The sequence below is a fragment of the Schistocerca americana genome, chromosome 2 (genome assembly GCF_021461395.2).
Source record: "Schistocerca americana isolate TAMUIC-IGC-003095 chromosome 2, iqSchAmer2.1, whole genome shotgun sequence".
Classification (NCBI taxonomy): Eukaryota; Metazoa; Arthropoda; class Insecta; order Orthoptera; family Acrididae; genus Schistocerca; species Schistocerca americana.
In genome coordinates, this window is record NC_060120.1 from 155,751,923 (window position 1) to 155,772,448 (window position 20,526).

General features: G+C 43.7%; 1 protein-coding gene across 1 annotated transcript in view; it reads right to left on the reverse strand.

Annotated features, from left to right (window-relative positions):
• LOC124593845 (neuroligin-2-like) overlaps positions 1–20,526 on the reverse strand; it is a 158,312-nt gene that overhangs the window by 80,667 nt on the left and 57,119 nt on the right. Inside the window, exon 3 of the mRNA XM_047132193.1 lies at positions 17,420–18,249. Within this exon, the coding sequence (XP_046988149.1) occupies positions 17,420–18,249 (830 nt within the window). The remainder of the gene's footprint in view (positions 1–17,419; positions 18,250–20,526) is intronic.

The following is a 20,526-nucleotide window of genomic DNA, read 5'->3' on the forward strand; positions in this document are numbered from 1 at the left end:
AAGGTCACACTCCGTCAGTGCTCATTGCTGAGTGAATCTGCGCTTGCAAAATTTTGTCTGGAGCTACTACAGCGTTTATGACGACAGCTACGGTTTCAAGCCTCGAACAACGAACGACTGTAAAACTGTTCCACTTACTTGACGTTTTGTCTGTAACGACATTACCCAGTGATATTGGTGAACTGTTAATTTTAATGACAATTACTGCAAAAACTTAGAAAGTTTAATTTAATAATCAGCTCAAGTCACTATTACCAAATAAGTCCCATGACCATTCCTGTTACTGAAACATACCGAGTGTCGTTTATCTGAAAGGTGAGACATATATCAAAACTAATTTAAGTAATAGTTCGCTTCTACATATTTGATAATTTTCAAAACAGAAGTAAAAGCATTTTTAAAATGCCTCATCAAACTTCACTGTTGACATAAATATTATTTAGAGGCGGAGTTATTCTTGTAGGTCAAAAAGAAAAACCAGTTACCTGAAAGTAAATTAATCCTGGCACTTCAAACTAAAAATATTACTTAAAAGAAAAAGTTTACTCATACTTGCTGTTCTGTGTTGGCTTGGTTCGCATTTCGGCGTTTGCAGTTGTGTTGATATTCAGTGGTAGTTCTTCTATTTATATTATTCTAAAGTCAATTAAAATTCTCTTTCGTGTTTCATTGCCAGTTCATTGCCATTTCCTAAGTTAGTTAAAGTGAGTAGACGCTACTGTCAGCCTACGCATCTATTTAACATAATAGTAGGCAGCCTCCACTTAGCCAGCGTGAGATTTATTTATTTCAAATTCATTCCATTGTGTTTAATAACGAGTAGTCCGCCTCTGGCAGCTGAGCTGTCACCGCGACGGAATGTCATATCTAACAGCCCGGGTTCGATTCCCGGCTGGGTCGGAGATTTTCTCCACTCAGGAACTGGGTGTTGTGTTGTCCTCATCATCATCATTTCATCACCATAGACACGCAAGTCGCCGAAGTGGTGTCAACTCGAAACACTAGCACCAAGCTAACGGTCTACCCGACGGAAGGTCCTGGCCACACGGCATTTTATTTAATAACGAGTGAAGGAGTAACTGAAATTCTTCCTCATTATTATTTAGTGATGCGTTTTGTTACTGCAAAAGTGCGTGTAGCATTTTGTGGCCCACGTATTCAAATTATTCCTTACTCTTTGCTGTTCGGACTTTCAATTACTTAGTGAACAGACAGTGCCCAGTTGGGCTGGCGAAAGTGTTCTCGTTTTTCCAAAAGTATTAGTTATCTTTATTGTTTCGTGTCCCGAGTCCTGCCGGCTGGTGTGGCCGAGCGGTTCTAGGCGCTACAGTCTGGAAACGCGCGACCGCTACAGTCGCAGGTTCGAATCCTGCCTCAGGCATGGATGTGTGTGATGTCCTTAGGTTAGTTAGGTTTAAGTAGTTCTAAGTTCTAGGGGACTGATGACCTCAGAAGTTAAGTCCCTTAGTGCTCAGAGCCATTTGAACCATTTTGTCCCGAGTCCCATGGTAACCACTTTTCACTGGAACGATACATGAATAATTGCATCATTTTCGATAATTAAATTTTGCTGAGAGTAGAGTAAGTGGTGCAAGTTGCCCTCAGATATAACTTGTTGGAAACCTTTCCCTCACAAATAGGTGTTACATCTTCCTTTGGAAACGATACCTTTGCCCGATTTTACTTCTGTTAGGCACACGGGAACACGGTCAAACATATTTTCTTAAAAGGCGATTATATAAACTGGGCTGTTACAACTTTTCTGAAATATGACTTTATTTATCTCTTCATCAGTAACAAATACATTATTAATCATGCAAATATAACCGACTCACAGAAAAAGTGGTGGGCAGCACAACATGGTGCAAGATGTCGCAATGTGACACAAAAGTTGTGTAAGATATGTGAACTACTGGACATATACAGTGTGTGCCAATGCCAATAGGGAAAGGTAAGAACGGAAGACCAAGAGAAAAGTGCTCGAAACATAAAATGCGTAAGTCAGGGATGGATTCAGTTTGTTTACGCCGGGTTTCCACAGGCGTATATTATTTACACCCACATTCCCCCACCACCACTCGCGAAAGCCGACCTACGTATGGAAACAGCCTACTCGCACTCAACTGTTACCGGCGTTTAACTTTCTGGCAAAATGTCGCTTCCTCCTCCGTCGCCTACGAACTTCAGTAGCTGCAAGTAGATGCATATGCTCTCATTCCACTCTGGTTAGATGAGAGCACTGATCTTGTATCCTTTGTTTGTGTTCATTGAAAGTTAGCGTCATCCAAACATAACGGCCTTAGTCTTCAAGTAAGTAAAAAAATAAATACGATGTAAAATGGCACATTGTTCTTAAATTGTGCTATAGGAAACGCATTCTAGCGTTCAGCAATTCCTAATAATCATACAGTACTGTTTGAAGTGACGGAAAGGATTCTGAAGTATTGTTAACTCAGAGTGTAAACCTTGGTCAGCTTCATAGTACTGCAGAACAGTTAATATAATATATGTATTTTTTCAGTATAATGGTAATTATTTACTTTATAATTATTAAGATGAAATGGAAATTTCTTTGTGACATTAGAGCATGAAAGCTACTCTTGAAGTTCATTAAAATCCTATGAAAACAAAAAGGTGTTCGTATTGTAGCTATCATTGAGTAATGTGATATACATATTGGTGTTTTATTATCTTCGAGATATTTCAATACTACCTGTAATATAAGAAATCTGGAACGGTGGATCGAATACTTGCATTAACTTTTAATATGGAATTCTAAATGTGGCTCCCAAGCATTTCGAAATCAACTTCACTCATTCGGAAATGGTTTTTGAAAGAAACGTCAACTTCTACAGATAGCACCCTTATTAGTGTATGGGATGTTCCATAAAGATCCCAACGAGACACCAGAATCCAGCATTAGTAGGTCATGTTTGTTGTTTAAGGTTATTATACGCTATTTGGTCAAAAGCTGAGCAACAGCTGTAAAAATAGTTTCTCTTGTCACCATACTGAATGTCGCGTAAGTACCTTTGCCAGCTTCGGCGAGTAGAAACACTAATTGCATTTAGAGGTAGTGGTGGTGGGATGGGCGTGCATGTAATTCATGCATGTAGAAACACAGCTTTAATGTTCAACATGTACATTTAAGAAGCAATGACGCAAGTAAAGAAACAAGAAAGCAAATAAATTATAAAATAGGTTGGTTATGTTTTAACTTCCGTGAAAGGCAGGAAGAATTACAGAACCTGTTGAGTGGAAAGAACAGTCTTATCAGAGAAGAATTTGGATTCAAAAGAAACCAATAAAAGATGACAGATCTGAATAGTAGTAAAAATTGTATTAGAGATAACCCTAAGGCGAAAGTAGGGTTGCGGGGTTTCAGGTTGCAGGGGAAGAAGGTTTCTGTTCCACCTGAAAATGATGCACAGCTCTTCCCCTATTCATCCGAAATGGATCGCGGTCTGAGCTGACGAGGCTGACGTAAAGGGCGATTAATTTTTCTCATACACACGGTGTGTTCCTACACCGTTGCTGAGAACTCTCTGAAACTCAGGGTAGGGAGCAGAAGTGTGAGTAGGAAACGATCAATGTAAGTGCGTATATCCCGTTCCTAATTCCGATTCGCTGGGAGACGTAAGTGAAAAATAATTTCTTGGAATGTTTTGGAGGTTCGTGATATCGAAGAGTTTGATGCTGATGTCTTGTACCTTCTGGAGCGGAGGAGTTTACCTAATGTGTGCTTCTGAAGATAATATTTGGTGATCCGGTGAGATGAAGCACGCCATTTGTTCAGCACTGAAGGTCTACAAGCAATTGAAAGAGCATTCCAGTAGGCCAGCGAGGAATTTCCCTTAGGTATTTTCCACTTTTCTAGAGGAATGTTGCCTGGTAGGCTTTCATCAAATAGTGAAGTTAGCTTTCTGATATTTGACTCAGAATGCAAGCAATTCAAAATTCAAACTTGAACAGTAAAATGAAATAAAATACTGGAAATTCTTCAACAATCGTAGCAAAAAGAACGAAGGGGTATGATTATCTCATTTTCAGGGTCCCCAGCTCATCCAGACCTGGTTTACAATGACTCTATCAACCAGCTGAGTTAGGAAACCAGTGTTTCTGGCCCTGCAATGAACGTCAATCTACTATCACGCCCACTGCAAGTCATGGATTAGGAAACTAGCCGAAGAAGAATGAGGAGAGTATCGACTCCTTTCAGTCTGCCATAAGGGGTCAATACTACGCTGCGATCCAACAGTTAATTAGAAGCATAACCTGGTTTCTAAAATTTCAAACGAGACGAAAGCTGATAGCAATCCTAATATGAGTGTAAACCAGTCATAGCCCAACTACTTAACAGTCCATCCGACAGGTATGAAGAATAGTCAACAAGTAGCCCCTCTGATACTAGCTTATGTGTCTACTGTTGCTCTGTCAGTCAGCTACAACAACAAACATGTAGGCTAACATCAGTGAAAGTACGTTTATCCCACTGTTTTACTTTCTGGCAGGAAGCTATTCGTGTCTTTTCGTACCATATTGTACGACTAGACGTGGTAATGAGAAAGTGTGTGCTTTGAGAATGGGCATGTCAGCTACACACCATTAAACCGTGCAGCAAAAACTGTACATTACTTCAACTGAGAAAATTATCCAAATCCCTGTTTATAGTTTAATACGAAATTGTAGCATGTTAACAGGAAATCTGGTGAACTATCTGTCGTTCCAGGCGTATGCCACACAATCTACGTCAAGATCCTTTCATAGTCAGTATTATCTACGGTTGATATGTCAAGATCCCTGAGGTGTAACTGTTGTACCTATGTGGCCATTATAAAAAGTTTTAAATCACTGATGAAAGAAATTGTTTGTATATTTGACTTTATATTTGTACCAAGCTCTTGGCAGTATGGTTCACTAAAACTAACCCAATACAGTAAACCAAAAAATCGTCTTCACTGGACCCACTGTATTGTAGTTGTTTCCTTGGTCATTGGCCTGTGATTTTTTTAACGTGACTTTTCCCCTTATCGAAGCTGAATGGTATTCTTGTTTTGTTAAGTGGATATTATCGGCAGTAGTTTTTCTGATCCAACTGGGCAAGCCAGTTCGAGTCCAGCTGTCTGACCTAGGCATCTTTCTGAAAGTACACTCATGTCCAGAAAAAACAAAACCCCTTGATGATAAGACGCTTGTGTTCGCAGGATATGTACATTAGTGTGTTCTGCAGAAATGATTAGCAATCAGTCACATCGGTTCAGCATGTGTCCTATTGCCTTGTAGGCACCGGCTCCTCCATGGGCCCTGATAACTTGTTTCATGCGTGATGGCATCGAAGCAAATAACGCGGGAATGCAGCCCTGCGGTATAGCCCCCAAAGCTTCATTCACATGGCTCCAAAGTTCATCTATGGTGGTTGACATTGGGTCACAGCACTGCACCCGTCGTTTCACCGTATCCCACACATTTTCGGTTTGGCGACAAGTCTGGTGATCTGGCGGTCCAGGACAAAACGCTGAAATACTGCGACACAAAGAAGGCAGATGTTCGTGCAACAATGTGTAGTTGTCCATTTTCTTGCTGCAAAATGGCGTCTGGGGTGTTGGGCAGAAAGGGTATGGATACGGGTCGCAGGCTGTCATTCACGTAGGTCACATTGGAGACAGTGATCTGGACACGTACCATCTATGATTTGCGGTGATACCCAATAGCACTTCACACCATAAGGCCTTCAGTTAGCGCTGTATGTCTTGTGGAAATGCAATCACTTTGATGACCATCCCACTGTCTGCGGCGAACCAAAATGCGGCCATCATTTTCAAACAAAGAGAATTTAGCTTCGTACGAAAACACTATCTGATGCCATTCCCGTCCCCAGTGACGTCGTTCCATACACCATTGCCGTCTAACGTGTTTCTTCACAATCGTCAACGGTAGAAGGAGAAGTGGACGACCCGTACGTAACCCATGCCGTAATAAACGGCGACGGACTGTCACCCCTGATGGTGCACGATGTGTTCGAATGTTCCACTGTGGCGCCAGAGACGAGGGGGACGCATACCTGTCCTGCAATGCCATTACGATGAGCTGTCGATCTTCTCGTGCGGTGGTCTGGTGGAGCGACCTGACCCACCGGATCGCGTTCTACGGCCTTCCGTGAACCATTCTGCACACACCAGTTGCACTGCTTAAACACCTAGTCCCGCACGAGCAGCAATTTCCCGGATGGATGCATCACATTCTTTCATGTCAATAATGCACCTGCTGTCAAACTCACAGATTTGACGGTACGGTTTTTGTATACGTCTGCAAGACTTTATCACTTCTGCTCAGTCACACTGTAGCATTACGTTTGGTTTATAGCGACAACGAGAACCGCAGGCACATGTTACCGATAGGTGGTGTTGCACAGCGACAATGTTGTTGGCCTTGAACCCGCGGGCCGACATGGTTGAAACGCTAATAATTTCTGTAGAACACACTAATGTACAAGTCCTGTGAATATGAACGTCCTAATCCTAGTCATTCAAGGGGTTCTTTTTCTTCTGAAAGTGAGTGGAGTTTAATTGGGCGACGGCTTTGCTCTTTAATGTCGTTGCAGCATACGGCGGCGAGTGTGAGTTTAATCGGCGTCACGCGAATTCCGAGTCAAGGACGAAAGAACGTAGGTGAAGTAAAAGAATGCTGCCACATTGGAAGGAAAATATAACATTAACAAAGATGTCAGATGGATGTAGGAAGCAGGCCAGCGCAAGCATAGAGAGCATTCATCGCTAAAAGAGGTCCGCTAGTATTCAACATGGCAGTAACCTGAAGAAGAAATTTCTGAAAACGTGCATCTAGAGCACTGGATTATATGGAAGTGAATAATGGAAAGCGGAAAATACGAGCATCTAAATACTTGCGACCAAGAGAAGTTTCCTATAAATTAAGTAGACACAAAAAAACCGTATGGCTGCCTGGAGAATCGACGGCGACGAGAATACGTGGATTACATTGATTATAAGAAAGGGCAGGGAGATAGGACATGTGTCAAACCAACAGTAAATAACTACTACTGTACTAAAGACGGTCGTAGAGAGTCTATAACAGAAGACGAAAATTGGACTGTATTCAACAAATACACTGATGTGACGAAAGTCATTGGATAGCGATATGCCCATATACAGATGTCGCAGTATCGCATACTCAAGAAATGGAAGGGCAGTCCCTGGTGGAGCTGTCGTATGTACTTACCTGGTTCATGTGAAATGGTGTCAGACGTGATTATGCTCACACGACCTGGATGAAAAGCCTTTGAACGCAGAACGGTAGCTGGAGCTAGAAACATGGGAAATTCCGTTTAGGAAATCGTTAAGGCTCTGAGCACTATGGGACTTAACATCGATGGTCATCAGTCCCCTAGAACTTAGAACTACTTAAACCTAACTAACCTAAGGACAGCACAGAACACCCAGCCATCACGAGGAAGAGAAAATCCCTGACCCCGCCGGGAATCGAACCCTGGAACCCGGGCGTGAGAAGCGAGAACGCTACCGCACGACCACGAGATGCGGGCGAAATCGTTAAGGAATTCAATGTTCCGAGATCCACAGTGTCGAGAGCGTGCCGATGAAACAAAATTTCAGGCGTTACCTCTCACCATGGACAACGTATCGGTCAAAGCCTTCCACTTATCGACCGAGAGCCGCGGCGTTTGCGTCGAGTTTTCAGTGTTGACAGAGAAGCAACAATGCGTGAAATAACCACAGAAATCAATTCCCGGCTGGGTTGGAGATTTTCTCCGCTCAGGGACTGGGTGTTTGTGTCGTCTTCATCATCATTTCATCCTCATCGACGCGCAAGTCGACAAAGTGGTGGCACTTCAAAAGACTTGCACCAGGCGATCAGGTCTAACCGCCGGGAGGCCCTCACCACACGACATTTCATTTCAATGTGGGACGTACGACGAACATAGGACAGTGCGGCGAAATTTGGCGTTAATGGACTACGGCAGCAGACGACCGATGCGAGTGCCTTTGATAAAAGCACTACATCACCCGTAGCCCTTTTCCTGGGCTCGTGACCATATCAGTGGGACTCTAGACGACTGGAAAACCTTGGCCTAGGCAGATAAGTCCCGATTTCAGTTGGTAAGAACTCATGGTAGGGTTTAAGTGTGGCGCAGATCCCACAAGCCATGGATCCAAGTTGTCAACAAGCCACTGTGCCAACTGGTGTTCGCTCCATAGTGATGTGAACTGGATTGATATGGAATGTACTGGGTCCTCTAGTCCCACTGAATCGATCATTGACTGGAAATGGTTATGTTCGCCTACCTTGACACTATTTGCAGCCCTTCATGGACTTCGTGTTCCCAATTTTTATGGATGACAATGCGTCATGCCACCTGGCCACAACTGATTGCGACTGGTTTGAACAATATTCTGGACAGTTCGAGTGAACGATTTGCCCACCTAGGTCCCACAACATGAAGCCCACCGAAAAAATATTTATGGGAAATACTCGAGTGGTCTTTTGGTGGACAACTCTTGCACTGGGAACACTTTTGCAATTATGGACACCTATAGAGGCTGCATAGCTTAATGAACACATGCCACATCAAGCTGATACACTAAGCCGGAAAAAGGAGTGCCCACACCGTATTTAGAGGTAATGGAAAGGAGTGTATGGTATCGATGGTCGGGAGGCCCCAACTGGGGAAGTTAGGCAGCCAAGTGCAAGTCTTATTTCTGATGACGCCACATTGGGCGACTTGCGCGCCGGTGATGAGGATGAAACGAAGGTGAGGACACCACAACACCCAGTCCCCGAGTGGAGAAAATCGCCAACGCGGCCGGGAATCGAACACAGGTCCGCATGCGTGGGAGGTAAGCACGTTACCACCCAGGCAAATTGGAAGACATATTTTCACTTATACCATGACTACTGTCAACTCAGTGCAAATGAGAAAGCTGGATGTAGGGGACACTCAGAGTTCGTGGCCACTAGTCGAGACGTACATTGGAGACAATAGAGGTGGTGTACAGTCGACCCGTAACGTCGAATCTCTAAAATCATCCCTCAAGCTGTATTCACACATCCTTATGTCCAGGCTACAGCCTTTTATCGCAATGAAGACAAAAATTAACAATGTAAACGTTTTCAAATACACGCTGCTCATAATTTAGACTAAATGCCGACCAAGTGCCGATAGTACTGTCGTGCAAAATCACTGAGCATACTTATTCTTTGGTATCAGCTATGCTGACATATTTCATACCCAGGAGATCTCTAAATAAGGCCATTGCCAGCTGCATTACCAAGCTGAAAAGGACTCCAAACGCTCGGGCTGCAAATAATTGGGCAAAATAGCGTTTGAAATCAAGATTACTTTCGTATTTTCCCACAAACTTCACAAGTAACTGAAGTCCATAAACTGGATACTCTACTACCGTTTACACATGTCCTTCACGTACAAAATATCCCGTTCCCCTCCATCATAGACGCTTGCACAATATGCCACAGGCTCCATAGCTGTACCTCTAATTTCGTAGTTGCATATTATCGGGTTCTTTATCCTTGATAAGTTCATTGCCATATACTTATCCATATTTAAGGAGGGCACTAACTGAAAGTAGTTAGTCACTGTCAACTTCCTACAAACCTCCAAGTGTAATCATTTCCTTTAGACAGCACCATTGTACCTCTAGTGAACTGCTACCCCTAAGTGATTAATCGTTTATTGAGAACATTAGCTGTATTATTGTGCTCTTTTAGAGCACTTTCAATCGTATGACGTTGTGGCTTTAATTAGTCAAATAACACATTTGTGAAGACTGTATGAACGTATCCTGATCATCAGTTGACAGAGTTCCCCGCAAAGACAAAGTGCCATATTCACAGCCATGTATGATCTACATTGTGTGGACAGTTTTCATCAGTGTTTTTTTGTTTTTTATTATTTTACGGAATCCGTTCTGATATTTTTTTTCGAGAAGTCATTCACGGAATAGAATGGGAGAATTCAATTTGTTGAGAAAATTCTGAGAAGGTGGAGTGTACCAGTTAAGAAACCGCATATTAAACGCTGGTGTTAATTACTTTAGAATTTGGACTCTTTATTTGGGGTTATTGTCAAGTATGCTTTACAGCTTACATGGACGGAATTCAGAAATGGACTGCTCGCGAGAGTTTGGTAGAGTCCATACCAATATAAACAAAAAATTCTTGAAAGATTTAAATCCACCCACCTTTGGGTAGATTTAAGGAAATCGTATTCGAGGAACAGTGTGCATCAGTTAAACCACTTCACAATTGTATCCCTCCTGGGGATCATGAGAATGATATGTTGTCAATGGAGGCTCGTAATTTCCCCTCGGTCCCTTGGCAAACAGAATAGGACAGGTCTCCACTAGGCTATTGGTTGCTATAGTTTACTGAGTGAGAACTTACGGAGTAAGTATGTACATGTATAGTCTATGCCACAGATCATTCGGAAAGCAAATAGATAATGTTAGTGTGGAGCGTTGATCGCTGTATGTTTCGGACACCGAAACTTTAAGGAAATGTTTCTAACAAGTCATGTCCCTTGTTGAGACTTGTACGCTAATATGACGTGTACAGGCTCCGTAACAGTGAAACATCGCCGGAACCAAGAATGTACGAGTCGGAATTTCAAATATAGCAGTTTTTGTTTACGTTGCGTGGGTTATATCCATTCTTTGTGGTGTTTGGCCGTAAACGTACTGATCTGCAGTAGCACAAAGAGTATGTTACGTTAATGCAACTACCGCTGTTTTAGCCAAGTCCAGCATTCCAACCGTGCAAGTTGGTACAGTGGATAGCACACTGGACTCGCAGTCGGTAGGACGACGGTTGAAACCTGAGTGCAGCCATCCTGATTTAAGTTTTCCGTGATTTCCCTCAATCGCATCAGGCAAATGGCGGGATGGTTCCTTCGAAAGGGCAAGGCCGATTTCCTCCCCTAACCTTCCCTATTACGAGCTTGTCCTCCGTCTCTAATGACTGCGTTGTCGACGGCACTTTAAACATTAATATCCTCCTCCAGCAATCAAGGGAAATCACAACCCGCTCACATGCTTTCAAAAGTCATGACAGTTGTCGCTTGTCATTTGTGCTTAGAGTGGTGGTCGAGTCAGTGCTGTATGGGCAGTTGAAATCAGGCGATGTGCGTCCCACCAGTGCTCTGACGCACTAGCGCAATTTGCTTTCAGTAGAATTATAAGCGCCATGTTCTATTAGTTTTAATGTTTCAGTGCGAAACAATTTATGTCGTACACTGGCATACGGAATACTGCTGAAATTGAGTGCATTTAAAATTGTTTGAAATGAGCAATCATTTCGGTAGTGAACCGTAGAGCTTGTGATTCACTAACAAAGACTGCTCTCAAATCCAACTCCTCTTTATCTGCTTCCTCGAACTATCAGCAAATGAAATAAATATATCGTTAACACCTTGGAGTGAAGAGAGACAGCATCGTTGTAATATAACACAACTACTCCTCGTGTTACGATGTCTCGACTCAATAACTAGAGAAACGCAATTACTTTGTAACGAGCGGAGGTTTCTTTTTTAAAAGAACTCAGGCACCTCACTTGAAAAGCTTTAGCTAGGTGGGACAGTTTCAGAGAGAGGTATACAGAAGAAGAAGTGTTAATTTTCCCTTCTCAGCCGTTCTAGCTACTCGTTGTTTGTTTAATTACTTCCACGGAGTGACGACGTACTCTGGTCAACAAAGCCATGTTTGGCATCCTTACTCCGTGTTCCCAGCTAATTATCCACCTTTAACATGCTCAAGATCTTAATCTAAATACGTAGTTTAGGGCTTAGTATTAAACAAAGAAAGGCAGACGATGGAGTGTAAATGCACCGAAGAGAAGTCTGTCATAGGGGACGATGAAATGCATGAGGATATAACCAATTGTCATACTGTTATAGTCTTTAGTAAGTATTTATTACGTGTATTAAATTTTTCTAATACTTACTGCTCCATGAAATGCTGACGTTCTAACAGACACATCGCAGAGATTTACGGCAACAGACACACTCAGACAGCCGAGAGGCCACGAACAGTCTTTGACCTCTTCGATAAATAGTCACAGTCTTGCACGGTAAAATGACGTTTCAAATTTACAATACTACTTAGTTCCCAGTGCACGGAGTATGTCTCAGTTGTGCGACTCAATTCGTGACTTCTGTCAGAGAGTTTACCGTTCACAATAATTAACGTGAAGTAATCGAGTGAATTCGAAGCTGTATCTGGGTTTCTGTAGTGAACTAGTACAGACCCTCACCTGTTATTAATCTGTAGAAAAGATTTAGATTACAGCCTGGACATAGTTCTTAGACTGTCGGCAGATGATTCCGTTATTCAATGTCTGGTAAGGTCATCATTAGATAAAAACGAATTGCAGAATGATTTAGAAATGATGTCTGTATGGTGCGAAAAATAGCAAATGACCACGAACAATAAAAAGTGTGAGATCCCCCAAATAAGGGCAAAAAATGTTTGTTATATTTCGGTTACACGCTGCATCATAAAAATTTTGAATTTGTCGGTTCATCTAAATATACAATGGTTACAATGACGATCAACTAAAATTAGAAACATCCCACGTAAGTGTTGTGGAGAAGGCGACCCAAAGACAGCGCTTTATTGACAGAAAAAAAGGTGTAAAAAGTTTGTAGAAAACAGTACGCTTTCGTTAAGGTTTCCGTTCTCTTCTGAAGTATTGCTGAAAGCCATAAGATGCTTGCCATGTCGGTCTGGTGACGGGGTCGGCAAGGTTATTAACGGATTTGGAATTGTTCGAGAGTGGCCGGATGCCATCCCTGTCGCCAGCCCTTAGTGTCCCTCCCACCATTCCTGATGTTATTTGTGTACCCCTGAAGCCTGCGTGTAGAAGTGTGCTAACGTTCTCTAAATGTTTGTCAGTCGTGTAACTGAGGTGAGATGTGGTTAGTAGTCTCATATTCACGTAGCTGGACCACTAAAATCCACATCTAGGATAGCCGGCACACCGGCCCTCGTCGTTATTCAGCCGAGCGGACCCGATCTGCGGACGGCAGACATGTCCGGATCCCAGAAGCACTGTCCTAACGCGAGGATCTATCCGGGCAGGCAAAACTGAGCTCATTTGATATAGGGTGACAATTATTGAACTATATGAAAAAATGTAAATTAGTTACAACCTACGGCTTCCACACATTGTATCCAACATGTAAACGTCACAAGAGATATTGGGATTTAGGTTATGACATTTTCGACATGTCTGTCATCTGTGGCGGTGATGTGCCACAGACGAATAGCAAAATTCTGCACGATCCGCTGGTGTGTCGGAACATCGATGCAGTCGATGACGTCCTGAATGGCTGTTTTCAGCTCAGAAATGTAGTCCCATAAAAAGGAGTCGCATGTGATACGATCCGGAGGATATACAGCCGATCAAGACCCAAGCCAGTTACCTCTGGGTACCCCAGAGCCCGGATGCTCTCCTCAGATAGGTCCCCGAGGACATAAAACACTCTCGTACTTCGATGGAGTTGAACTCCGTCCTGCGTGAGGCACATCTAGTCGAAGTTAGGGTCATCTTGGATTATGAGGATAACATCCTCTTCCAAAACCTTCACGTACCGTTCGGTACTTAACGTACCATCAAGGAGTATCGCACCGAATATTTCGGGACTAGACATTGAACACCACACAGTCACCCGTCGAGGGTGTAGGGACTTCTCGATCACGTAACGTGGATGCTAAGTCCCCAAAATGCGCCAATTTTGCTTATTGACTAACCCATCCAAATGAATGTGGGCTTCGTCGCATACGCATGCGCGTAATTCCTATCCTGCCCGGCGACCAACCGTCCAGTTTGAACGCCCTAACGCAAATCGTTCAGAAGTTATGACGATTTTATTTCGTATACTTCAATAATTGTAGCCCTGTCTTATTTCTGAAGAACACAACACGTGCCAAGACCTCTAAAAAGCGCCTTCCACAGAACTTTGCTGTCTTCATCGAATGGACAATATGTTATAAAAAATTTTAAATCATAGCTTTTCCCCCAGACGGACAATGTCAGGAATATAAGCATTTAGTATTGTTGCGAGATAGAGGAAGAAGTATCACGGTTATTGTAAACGTTAAAACAAAGGCGTTTACCGTTCCTGATATATCATCTCACTAAATTTTAAACACTAAATTTCTCCTCCGATCGCCTGAGAATCTTTTGGCTCCTGCCTAGATAGGACGAAACGCCAGTCGTGATAAGATATGAGAAATTAGAGTTCGCACAGGAAGATTTAGATATTAACCATTTCGGGAGTGGAAAATAGACCAGTTATCTTACCCTCCGACAAACTTTTGAGTGTGAATTGTAAGCGTGTAGGTTTTATTAAATTTTATATGTATAGGATATGCACACTGCTGACTTTGTCCCTTTAAAATAAAATGTCATCAGATGTCACAATAAATAACACAGAAACTGACAACTGGTTTCTTCGCTATTTATACAATGAAATTTGCGACTGACAAGGAAACTTCACCAACTTGACCCCGTATTTTGATGAGAAGAAGCTTCAATAGCTAGATATCAGCTCCAACATTCAATCCTACGCGAAAATGTGCGACATAATTATGATGGAGGGAGACTTTTGGAAATTTGTGGTAAGTTCCTATGGGACTAAACTGCTGCGGTCATCAGTCCCTAGGCTTGCACACTACTTGATCTAACTTAAATTGACTTACGCTAAGGACAACACACACACCCATGCCCGAGGACGGACTCGAATCTCCGACGGGGAGAGCAACGCGAACCGTGGCAAGGCGTCCAAGACAGCTTTGATGGTAGGCAATTATGACCTGAACGTACAGCTTTTAAACTTCGCGAGTACAGTTTGTCTGTCACTTGGTCTGCTCCACGGCAGCAGCCTAAAGTCCGGGCGCAAAGTAATGTACGTCGCAATGACAACCTCCACCCTCCTATCCGCGGGATGTTAAAGGGGAGAGAGGGTTCAGGAGGAGGGGAAGACGTCTGGCGAACGTGTTTCCAAACTTTGTTCGTGAACACGTTTTTACGTTGTTTTGGGAGAAAGGAATACGCAATACGAATCTCATGCAAGTGTATGTTCATTACTAAGCCTTAAAATCAAAGTGAAGAAACCAAAGTAACTGAACAATCATAATGAAATGGTGTATATAATTTCCGGTTTATAATTTGATGGTGCCAGTCTCGTTGAGAATCACAATAGTTTAACAATGTCAGTTTTCCAATCCAAAGAACGTAACGCACAACAAAGGTATTAATAATTAAATAGTGCTGAACTATTTCTTAAACGACATTATCATTCACTTCATTAATATACAGCGCATTTGTGAATCGTTGCATAAATGTGTTCAGTGCAAAGAGATCTCTGGCACGGGTTACAGGTTGGAAACCGCACAATTTGACACATTCAGCAAAGCACTATCGCTCGTTAATTTAACGACATCATGAACACGAACCCATTACTCACTCCATTAAACAGTACTTCGCAGTCAGGCATTAACGACTGTACTGGGGTGGATTGAATGACAAGCAGTCAGTTCACGCGAAGTTTAAAAGCTGTACATTCAGATGGTCATAACTGCCACTATCAGAATTGTCCAAAGTTTCTCGCGGGATCGATTGCTGCGCCAGGTGTCTTGCTAGTGTACTTTTTTCCCCTCAAAACACGAGGTCAGGTTGGTGACGTTTCCCCGTCAGATGTAAAACAGTGACCTCTTTTTAAATTTATCTTGATCAGGTCGAGTCCACAGCTGACACTGACGTTAAAGATTCATAAAAACAACCTCAGCTGTATTATTACACACTTATTGTGCTGCGACAGCTCTCATTCTTTGAACGTCATCAAGCTGATGAAGTGTGCTTAAGTCATGACGTGTAGGGTCAGGTAGTCATAAGTAATTTTAAATAATAAATCCAAAACGCTGCACATAAACATTCTGACGACCATCAGGCGGAAGTATGGCATGCTGCGTACAAGTAAGCATTTTTGATCAAGATGAAATATTGATCATGTTTACTGTACACAGCATCTCTTGTCAGCTCGCTATATTTAGGGCAGGTGGTCGGCAGAATGTTTATTATCAGTGTTTTGGATTTGTTCTTTAACATTACCTGCTACAACTAGTCATTTATGTCAAGGCTGCAGCACAACTCGGCAACACGATGTTGTTGAAAGAATGAAACTGATCTTAACATAATAGTTGTATAATAAATGGTCAAGTCACACTAATGTGACCGTCGCCTATGTTCGAAGTCAACGTGTAATAACCAGCCACATAGGGCAGGTGGTCGCACTAGCAGTGGGGGGTGGAGGGTGGAAAATAGTGCTGTCATTTCCATAAAGCAGAAACGGGGATTTTCAATGGCTTGCGGGTCAAGGATGGAAGCATTTCCGAAACAGCAAATTTTTAAAACTGTTTCGCATGCCACCATGGTTAAAGTGTACCGTGAGGGGCACTAACCAAAACCAGCGCCAAGACAACTTTGGTGTACCATGGGCCACAAATGACAGGGACGAACGATGGCTGCGGATATGTCCACGTTAGAACAGACGTACATCCGTTGAGCAACTGACCACCCAGCTGAACCAAGGGGTTACCATCAGCGTCTCCTCAACGAATATTCAGCGAACGTTGATCCGTATCGGTCTCCAAGGCAGGAGCGTGGTTCATGCATCCATGCTGAGTGCTGTTCATCAGCTACGAAGACTGGAATTTGCACGCCACTGAATATCCATTGTGTGGTGACAGGTGGCCTTTTCAGATCACTTACGTTTTACGCTCCATCGAACAGTTGAACCTATGCGTATGCTGCCCTGCAACAATCGTCGGAAGGAGAAGGGAGTGTTACGGTCTAGATAATGCGTTCGTCACTTCTCTGGGTGATCTCACCATTGTGGAGGGCACAGGATCAACACATGTACGGACCTATCCTTAGGGACCATTTCCACCCCAACATGCAATTTGTTTTTACTCTCCAGAATGGCATCAACCAGCAGGGCAATGCAACGTGTCACACAGCTCGCAGCGTGCGTTCGTGATTCGAAGAGCATCAGGGTGAATTTACCATACTTCCCTGTTCACCAGATCCCCCGAATTTGAACCTAAAAGAGAATCTATGGAATTACCTCTACGTGGCTCTCCGTGCCATGGATCGTTAACCGTGAAACTCTGGGCAGCTGGTCAAGGTTCTGGAGTCGTCGGTGCCTTCCTGAAACTCACTGACTCTTTACCTGCACGTCTGCGCTGGAGGTGGTGGTCTTTTACAATATTGACTGGTGATTACATTATTTGAATAGAATGTGTAATAGAGCTAAATTGGTTTCTATTAATCATTATTATCGTTTCAATTTCTTACACCACAGTTTCAGTACCTGCGGGTAGTCTCCGTACTTGGTCTGGTAGTCGAAGACATAGAGGTAGGAGTTCCTGCGAGCAGCAGAGTGCAGATCGGCGGTCTGCACGACGGGCGCGACCACCTGCGCATCACTGAGCGCTTCCAGAGTCTCGTCACGGATGTTGATGGGATGCTGCACCGGCCTCTCCCAGTCCGTGTACTCGTTCACTATCGTCGCTAGGATTTCGGACAAGTGGAACCGGTACGTGTTACGCACGAACGTCCTTAGTATCTTGGCGCGGCGGTCCGCCTCTATCCCGTACTGGACGTCCTCGCCGGAGAAGGCGAAGTAGGCCTCCGCCTTCACGACTCCAAGCAAAAGGTCGTAACGCGACAGCTTGGAGACTACCGACTTGCGCAGCAGCACGCTGTTGACGAAGGAGCCCCCAGCGCCGTTCCAGCCCCCGGGGCCGCCTCCACCGCTGGACGACGAACCTCCGCCTCCGGAAGAGCCGCCACCGCCGCCGCCGTTGGCGCCGGTACCGGACCCGGAGGATCCGTCACCGCCGGAGCCGCCGCTGCTCCCGCCGCCACCCCCGCCGCCCCCGGGAGGGTCGCCGCTATCGACGACGACGCCGTCGACGCTGGGGCCGAAGGCGACGGAGAACTGCGGTGCCTCGACGGGCGCCGACATGAGCACGTCGAGCGGGCGGTCGCGCAGGCACTTGAGCAGGCTGGGGTGCGGCAGCTCGGGCGAGCAGTTGGCGTGGCGCGCCACCTGCTGCGCATAGCGCGCCGGGCTCTCCACCAGCGCCCAGGGGCTCAGCGCCGAGCCGCTCATCAGCACCGCGCGGTGGAACAGCATGCCTGCCGGAAGGTTCAGTACAAGTGTTAGGTCTGCAACTTTGCTTTTGCCGTTTTGCAATAGACAGCAACAGCGTAAGGAGGCGGTACAGGTAGTAAGTAGGCCGCAAGTGTCAAATGGCTTGGTTCAAATGGCTCTGAGCACTGTGCCACTTAACTTCTGAGGTCATCAGTCGCCTAGAACGTAGAACTAATTAAACCTAACTAACCTAAGGACATCACACATATCCATGGCCGAGGCAGGATTCGAACCTGCGACCGTAGCGGTCGCTCGGCTCCAGACTGCAGCGCCTAGAACCGCACGGCCACTCCGGCCGGCCGCAAGTGTCATACAACAAGCTAAGGCATTTGTAAAAAGAACCCCGCCAAAATATTTAGCGATTTGTGATTAAATCATATTGAGATTCTCTGCTGAATATGACAACTTCTGAGCCCAATTCTCATCATTTGCGGGAAGTTTTAATTTTCAGCAGTAACATGAATAAGTCTGTGACTGAGGCTCAAAACATCCAGGCTAAGACCTAAGCTGAGGCACCTATTAGTGAAAGATTATGCATAGGATGTGTTCAACGCATCAAGAAAAAAATGTTCAAATGTGTGTGAAATCTTATGGGACTTAACTAATACGGTCATCAGTCCCTAAGCTTACACACTACTTAACCTAAATTACCCTAAGGACAAACACACACACCCATGCCCGAGGGAGGACTCGAACCTCCGCCGGGACCAGCCGTACGGTACATGACTGCAGCGCCTTAGACCGTGTAGGGAAGCAGCCTACTCACGCTGTAGTAAATTCACATCAGTTTCCATTGTGTGCCAGCCAGTCTGCTGTAACTAGCTCTGACGTCATAAATGTTGCGCAATACCTTAAAAATCAAGAAAATGAACTAAAACTTTTCTAGCATGTCAGGAATATTACTAAATTAATGTGTGTTAAATATCAGTTCTATAACTTAAGTCATTTTCGAAATTTGGACGTTTTTCTGAAAAAATCATTGGCGCAACAGAAAAGAGCTAGAGACTTCAAAATTTATATTTAGATTCATCTTTCATAATGATTCAATAAAAACAGTACTTTGGATTTCACATATTAAGATTTTAGTGGAAATTCATGATTTAGTGGTTTTCGTCTCAAAACTGAAGGAAGCAAGATAGATTAAGTAGGTTAATAAATAAGGCTAGGATGTTTAGATTTAAATAGGTTGGAGGTCCGCTATGACTATGAAGATGTGTAAAGTTTCTTTTGAATACCTATAAAATTATAGCGATAGCGGATCTCAAAAGGGACAGTTCAGAGTTCATCTGCTGCGTGCAGTGTAATTTAATTAATTCTCTCGCCCAAAGTATTTAACTTAGCCACGTCAAAATTTTATTATCAATACTTACCTGCGTGCTGAATGCACGTTTAAATTAAGAGCTTCATCGGCCATAAGCAAAAGAAGCTATAAATTATTATGTAACTTGAAGTGGTGCGTTACTAGCCCAGCGGCTAGTCGAGAGAGCCGAAAAGATCAGGCGTTCCCTTCGCCGTCCGCACCGCGGCTTTATATATAAGGACGCTACGCGAGGAAGCAAGGCCCCAGTTCTCTCCAGACGCTGAATGACACGCCATCTGTGTCGGTAGTCGCGTCGCATCAGTGTATCTGCTACAAACAGCCTCGGGTGCCGTATTAAGTTACTAGAGATATGCGGAACCATGAAAACATTTCATGTGAAGTGTTAATTCTGGGGTGATTTTCATTATCTAGCTTCAGTTTGCGTACTGTCGTATTTTCACGTGCCGTCGCGGGACAGACATTCTACCAAAAATTTAGCGTGGCGTTTGATGAAGTATTTTCATCAAATTATGGCGAGCATTCTTTTTAACATTTAATTCGGACATTTATAGTTGCATCAGCGCATTAGACTCTGAACTGTTCTGTTAGTTAGGTTGTAGGGATACTTGTGGTTTTTATTAGTGAATTTCAGAATATACTCAACTATTTTGGAAAAACCGTTTTTGATTAGAAATCCCGGACAATCTCCTAATTCCTCAGAGCTATAAGCTGCAGCTATAAGAACATTCTCAGGTAAAGTGGGCACTAGGATATCTATTTACTGGCTCCAAGTTTTATTAAATCACTTTCTGGGGGTCACGGAGTACATAGAGAGCCAGTGTTGAGAACGGCAAAAGACAGCAATAACAACATTCTAAAAGCTAGAAACTGATTTCTACATTCAAACAAGGAAGCATTTATACAGTAAATTAATTTTTACCGACACATCCGCCGCCCCACA